This window comes from Puntigrus tetrazona, chromosome 7 (assembly GCF_018831695.1).
Source record: "Puntigrus tetrazona isolate hp1 chromosome 7, ASM1883169v1, whole genome shotgun sequence".
Lineage (NCBI taxonomy): Eukaryota > Metazoa > Chordata > Actinopteri > Cypriniformes > Cyprinidae > Puntigrus > Puntigrus tetrazona.
The window spans coordinates 8,564,189-8,571,688 of NC_056705.1; the positions used below are offsets into that span (position 1 = coordinate 8,564,189).

Sequence of the window (7,500 nt, forward strand, 5' to 3'; positions counted from 1 at the left end):
TTTTGTCAGCAGTCTACGTGACGGGGGAAGTTTAACACACTTGAACTTTCACGTGAAGCTGCCGGGCTCTCCTGAGACACGTGTCTGCTGCGTGTGCTTTTTTTAATGTTTTTAATCTGTTTAAACAGCTACTACTATATTTTGGTGCGGACGCAAGCAGCCTGACTGGCTTTGGTGTAGCAGAGCGAGCGCTTTGAGAGTTTTTCTCAATGATCAGAAGTGGTCTGCAGAGTCTGTCTGGGCTTGTTTGAGGCAGCAGAGCATTGCTGCAGGCGATCCGTGTCACAAACAGTGTGTGTGAACTCTGTGTGGTTTTTAACGTGTGTGTGTGTGTTTGCGCACACGTACCCGTGCTCGGACGCTCCGGGAGCCTTCAAGACGGCGATCACCCGGCCCCGGAGCGCTCCGGCCTGCTCCTGCACCTCGATCACCATGATGTCTCCTCCACGCCTGACAAACACACATGAACAACCCCTTCACAGCTGGCCAGGTCAGGAGGAAGTAAAACGAAACGAAACAATTCTGTCCACAGTGTAATATTAAAAATGCTAATAAGTAATGCATGTATTTTGAAATAAATTAAATTATAAAAACAGTATTTTTTTGGTTCAACGCAATATAAAAAGTCATTTTAAATAAATAAAAGTTCTTTATAGATAGTAAAAATAAATACAAATAGATATTTTCATTCAAAACAATATAAAAATAACGCTATCTAGTTAAACGAATAAACCATTAAATATATATATAGTGTTTTATAATAATATCTATTTTTATATAGTGGGCTAATATATATCTTATTTAGTCAAATTAAAATAAATCTTTAATAAAAATACAATTAAAATAAAAGCTTAAATTATTAATAATTATTGCAAATATAAATGATTAAATTAAGCTTAAAAAGAAACAAACGGATAAAAGATGATTATATTTTTAGTGCATATCATAATATTGTAATAGTATTTATTTCTTTTATATTATAACTTTACTATATATAATATATATATCAAATATCCCAGCTCCTCCAGACAGACAGGCACCAGGCCATGTTTTCTTTACGGAAGCCGCACACAACGGTGTCCTTTGCGACGAGCGCCGCCTCCGCCAGGGTCCTGAGAGACGGACGAGAGGAAGAAAATAACCCGGGCTCTTCGCAGAACTGTCATGAGAGGAGCAGTTACAGGCCTGAAAGCCCCGACTGTGCGGTGAATGTGTGTTTACGCCGAGACAGACACAGACCAGCTTATGATAAACATTGGAGAAGCGAGCTAACTTCAGCAGGAGCTCCCTCTGAAGAAACCGCCAGCCGCTCGCGTTTACTTCAGAAAGGCCGTAATTGTTAAGGCTAATTGAATTGTTTATGAAACCGCTTTTATCTTTCTCGATACCAGAATCGATGATTTCCTTGCTCTCTCTCGCCTCCGTGCTTCGGCCTGGAAAGTGGTCAGAAGTGTGTGTGGGTTCTCTGACCGAAGCGTGAGAAGATGAGGAACGAGGAGAACCGAGACTCCAGAGGAGACACACGCAGGTGCAGATCTGTATTAGAAATCTATACCTGACACACACGTGTGCTCCTGACTCTGATCTAAGAGCTCCCGCTCTTGTAACGGATGTAAACAAATACCGATATGAGGACAAAAAAGGAAAATAAACCATTTGATGTATTGCATATACAGTATTTGTAAAGAAAAAATTTAACTTAAAATTAAAATTATATAAATATTAATTATATATAAAATGATATATATAAAATTATATATATATATATATATATATATATATATATATATATATATATATATATATATATATATAATATTTATATATATATATATATATATATATATATATATATATTATATATATATATATATATATATATATATATTTTATTATTATATATATATATATATATATATATATATATATCATTTTATATATATATATATATATATATATATATATATATATATATATATATATATAGCAATTAGGTTTTTTTTGAGCCAAATTTTTTTTAAATCTATTAATTTACAACAATTTAAAGCAGTATAATATATATATATATATATATATATATATATATATATATATATATATATATATATTCTTATTTTAACATTTCTCTGCAAGAAATATATATATATAGAAAATATTTTTTTGCACTTGTTTTATAAACTTTAAAACAAATAAACTATTTGAAAAGTAAACAAATACATAAAAAAATGTCCACGTGTATAGTGCACCAGAGATGTGTGTGTCCTGAGGAATCAGTGCCTTTAATCTGACCCAGATGAGAGCTTCAGGCTCTGGTAGGCGTTGGTACTTTTATGAGGGTTTTGTCAGCAGTCTACGTGACGGGGAAGTTTAACACACTTGAACTTTCACGTGAAGCTGCCGGGCTCTCCTGAGACACGTGTCTGCTGCGTGTGCTTTTTTAATGTTTTTAATCTGTTTAAACAGCTACTACTATATTTTGCGTGCGGACGCAAGCAGCCTGACTGGCTTTGGTGTAGCAGAGCGGCGCTTTGAGAGTTTTTCTCAATGATCAGAAGTGGTCTGCAGAGTCTGTCTGGGCTTGTTTGAGGCAGCAGAGCATTGCTGCAGGCGATCCGTGTCACAAACAGTGTGTGTGAACTCTGTGTGGTTTTTAACGCGTGTGTGTGTGTTTGCGCACACGTACCCGTGCTCGGACGCCCAGGAGCCTTCAAGACGGCGATCACCCGCCCCGGGCGCCCGGCCTGCTCCTGCACCTCGATCACCATGATGTCTCCTCCACGCCTGACAAACACACATGAACAACCCCTTCACAGCTGGCCAGGTCAGGAGGAAGTAAAACGAAACGAAACAATTCTGTTCTACAGTGTAATATTAAAAATGCTAATAAGTAATGCATGTATTTTGAAATAAATTAAATTATAAAACAGTATTTTTTGGTTCAACGCAATATAAAAAGTCATTTTAAATAAATAAAAGTTCTTTATAGATAGTAAAAATAAATACAAATAGATATTTTCATTCAAAACAATATAAAAATAACGCTATCTAGTTAAACGAATAAACCATTAAATATATATATAGTGTTTTATAATAATATCTATTTTTATATAGTGGGCTAATATATATCTTATTTAGTCAAAATAAAATAAATCTTTAATAAAAATACAATTAAAATAAAAGCTTAAATTATTAATAATTATTGCAAATATAAATGATTAAATTAAGCTTAAAAAGAAACAAACGGATAAAAAGATGATTATATTTTAGTGCATATCATAATATTGTAATAGTATTTATTTCTTTATATTATAACTTTTAAAATACCATAACTTTGTTGTCAAACATTTTACTAGCTTTATATTAAAAATGTAAATAAATTAACCATGTATTTAAAATATATAATTTTATGTTCCCACTATTAAATCAAAGTTAAAAAAAAATTAAACTAATTATATATATATATATGTATATATGTATATATATATATATATATATATATATATATATATATATATATATATATATATATATATATATATATACATATATATATATATATATATATATATATATATACATACACATACATACATATATATATATATATATATATATATATATATATATATATATAATTAGTTTAATTTTTATATATATATAGTCAAATGAATAAATAATATAAAATGTAAAGATTAAGATTAAGCATATTAACTGCATTGGTCATTTTCATTTAACACAATATAGAAAGTAATGTTATTTAAATTAATAAACCACAATATATATTATTTAGTGAAATTAGAATAACGCTTACACTTTAAAAAATAAAATGTTAAGTAACATAAACAAGCAAAGAAAAAGCTGGTAAAATTTGTATAATATTATTTCTATCTTTATACTATAAGTACTTTAAACATAACCATAAATAAAACCCGTCCACATTCAATAAGTCTCTTACAAGCATCTATTCCTCATCCGGCCGTCGCTCTCATTGACATTCAGTCTCTCCGTTGAACAGCATGTCCCAGATGACTAAAATATATTTAAAGCCTCTAAAAGTTCATTTTCAGGAACAAAAACCTTTAATCAGAGCTTCCAGACGTCTCTGGCCAATTATTTTACATAACTTTAACATAACCATTTTTTTTTATTTATCTCTCAGAACGATATCTACCCTAAAAAAAAACCCTGATCCACTGGTTGTTCAATTGGCTTAATTAAAACGAGCTAATGCACCGATCCTACTTTATTGCGCTCACTCCAAAACGAAGGTCTACTTGATCTGCACCCGTGCATGAATCATTTTTGCCGCCATAAACCGAAGTCACGTCAGGCGAGGATTTGTAGTTGTAATAATAATAATAATAAACGCTGAACAATACCGTCTGCCGCTTTATTCAGTTATTGTTTGGATGAATGCACACACCGCACACGGACACACAATGGCGAACCCTCGCGCTCCTAAAAGAGATCTAACCTAGTTTAGAAGTAGCAGGAAGCTCCTTTTATAAATCACGTCCGTATCGGCGGCTGGGTTTCCCCTGAGCTCCACGCGAGGCACCTGTGTGACCCGATTACTCTGCCCTGTCTGGGTTACGGAGAATAAAGCCCAACGCCTCCCGAGACTCACTTTATAAAGCATTTCTGTTCATGAATAAAACACGGACATTTTTAAGCGCACTTCTGAAATGGTTCTGCCCTTGATCCCGTGCTTAAGCGAATGTTTAATCGATGCGGGACGCGTCCCTTTGTTGCCCCCCGGAACAATATTTATCCTAGTCTGAAATCAATGGCAGATCTAACTCTACATGAACCGCTACAGTCACACGGATTTAGGCCCAAGGACCGAGAAACCGCCATCGAGATGAAAGGAGAGACTGATGAAATAATTTTATGTTTTGCAAGACGTCTAACATGCTGTCTTTACCTTGAAGTTGTCATGAAGTTGCAATCAACTTTACGTAGCCGTTTCACTTGGAAAAATGTCTCGATTATTAGATTTATAACCAAGATATATTAGGCTTATACATAGGGCCTGATTGTAACTAACAAGTTGTGCTCAAAGTTTGTTGGGCTTTCTGTTATTTACGCAATTAAACGGAAAAACAGATTATCGGTACGCTAAAAAGCACTGATTATAGCATTCGTATTACTGTATAACGTTTTGAGTTAGTAAGACTCTTTCTTTATCATCAGTATGAATTTTTTCACTCCAAAGTGACCGAAAATGTATGATGTTGATGAAAACTGCTATTCTATTGCATTTCTGAAAGTGTTTGTTTGAACTTTTAATTTATATTTTGAAATGTATTCAGATAGAAAACAGCTAGGCTAATTTAAATGGTAGTAATACGTCACAGTATTTCTGTTTTTATTATACATTTCTTTTAAAAAACCAAAAAAACAGCCTGGAGCTCGAGAGCAGAACTGACCGATATTGACCGATAAGATTATTTGCATAAATAAAATGCTTAATTATCAAGTCTCAGTAAAACCATTTATTAGTGGATCTGATATTATGAAACCGATATCCCAAAAAGACTAAATATCAGGATCGGTCTGACCATTTATCGGTCGACATGTTATTACAAAATCAACATGCGATAATGGAAAAATGCTTAAATATCGGTAAAATCTCAAAACAAGATACATTTTGAAATCAGTATCGAATAACCGATATCTGGCTATTGGAAAACGCTTAAATATTCGTAAAAAATCCCAGTGACACCAATTATCGGGCGATCTCATTTTAAGAGAATTAAAAACTACGTTCTAATCCAAAATATAAAGAAACCTTTTAGAAAAACCTTTGATCAATTTAATGCATCCTTTAAGAATTAAAAAAAAGTGCATTTTCTAAGAGTTTTTAAAGCGCTCCCATTTCGGATGTTTGAATATTACCTTTCATGCAGTGAATGAAAACATCCTGCCAAGCTTTAAATATGAAAGTGCATTGTGTATAAAGTTAGTGATTCTATTGGTAACGCCGTACACAAAAAACACAATCACAGTACAAGGACGACGAAATAAAAATGAGACCAGATGACCAATCACTGAAGATTAAATTCAAAGTTTGCAAAAAAAATAAATAAATAAATAACGTTGAGCGAATCGTCACTGTGTAATTGAGTTATATGCATATTAATGCATATTATAAGACAATGAAAGTGTTTTTTGACCTTGCATGCATGTCGGCCTGTTATTGGGGACTCCCAGAACCAACATATGAACCTTTTATTTCCCGTAATACACATACTTTAAAGAAACACAAAATTAGCTCATTTTCCAACTCCACTAGAGTCAGAGTTGAGCTTTTACCGTTTTCAACTCCATTTAGCCGATATCTGGGTCTGCCGCTAGCACTTTTAGCTGTAGCTTAGCATAGATCATTGAATCGGATTAGACCGTTAGCATCCCGCTCGAAGAGTTTAGCTATATTTCCAATAACTTGACTCTTCTGTAGTTACATAATGCATTAATACCAATGGAAAATAAAAAGTAGGCTACTCTAACTGGCAACTATTCTCTCATTCTGGCATGATAATGATAACGACATGTTTTTGTGTTTTTATCCTAATAAGCTACGGTGAAGCGTCTCGTACCTGGGCACCCAGATAGTGCTGTTGACTGGAATGATGTTCAAGGCCTTCAGCTGCTCCGGCGTATGACTTAGAGACGCTAGCTCTGGATCCGTGTCGCTCCTAGACGGAAACGCTTCGGGTGAAAGCGGCTCGTCCGGCCTGTCGGCCTCCTCGAAGTCCGCGGATAAAAGCATGCTGCTGGAGCTGGCCAGAGAGCTGAGGGCTCCCGAACTGGAGCGATCGACGTGGGGGAAGTCTCCGATCCGGTCCAGCTGCTCCGAGCTGAAGCCGGAGGACGTCATGGAGCAGTAATCCAGAGAGTCCTGCTGGCACAGGATCTGCGTCCCCGCGTCGTCGCTGTGCGTGACCGTCACCCGCAGAGGCTCCGGGGCGGCCGGAGGAGACTCGTCGTCGACGGCGACGGGATCGGAGCTCACGGGGGTCACGGCCCCGGGCGGCCTCTGCACGGGGAAGACGTCCCGCAGCGGGCTGGCGTCGCTGCAGCTGTAGCTAGCGCAGACCTGGTAGCTGGCGGCGTGATACATGAGCAGCGTGTTGGTGTGATCGTCCAGGCACCACACGGCCTCGTGGCTCCAGCAGCTGGCCGAGGACACCATGCAGGTGACGCAGGACGGGGGCAGGTACGGCTCGAGGCGGCGGACGGGCTGCAGGGTCAGGCTGTCGATGACCAGCACGCCCGGGCCGTTGGTGTACCACACCTCGGAGCCGCTGCGCACCGGGACGATGCTGCGCACCGCGTACGGCCGCTGACGGGGGTCCGAGTCCTCCATGTTCAGCAGGCGCTTGTTGATGGTGTGCGAGCAGATGTAGGTCTCTCCTTCCACGGGCACGTCGTCCACCAGAGAGTACACCACCACCAGACCGTCAGACATCCCAGCATACACCTGCGGGAGAGTCTGAG

The 7,500-nt window shown here is 37.1% G+C and overlaps 1 protein-coding gene across 1 annotated transcript in view; it reads right to left on the bottom strand.

The window, feature by feature from the left end:
• Positions 1-7,500, bottom strand: part of lrrk1 (leucine-rich repeat kinase 1) — an 88,897-nt gene that overhangs the window by 3,700 nt on the left and 77,697 nt on the right. Inside the window, exons 33-34 of the mRNA XM_043243149.1 lie at positions 6,600-7,495; positions 349-450 (exon numbers count right to left, since the gene is read on the bottom strand). Of these exons, the coding sequence (XP_043099084.1) occupies positions 349-450; positions 6,600-7,495 (998 nt within the window). The remainder of the gene's footprint in view (positions 1-348; positions 451-6,599; positions 7,496-7,500) is intronic.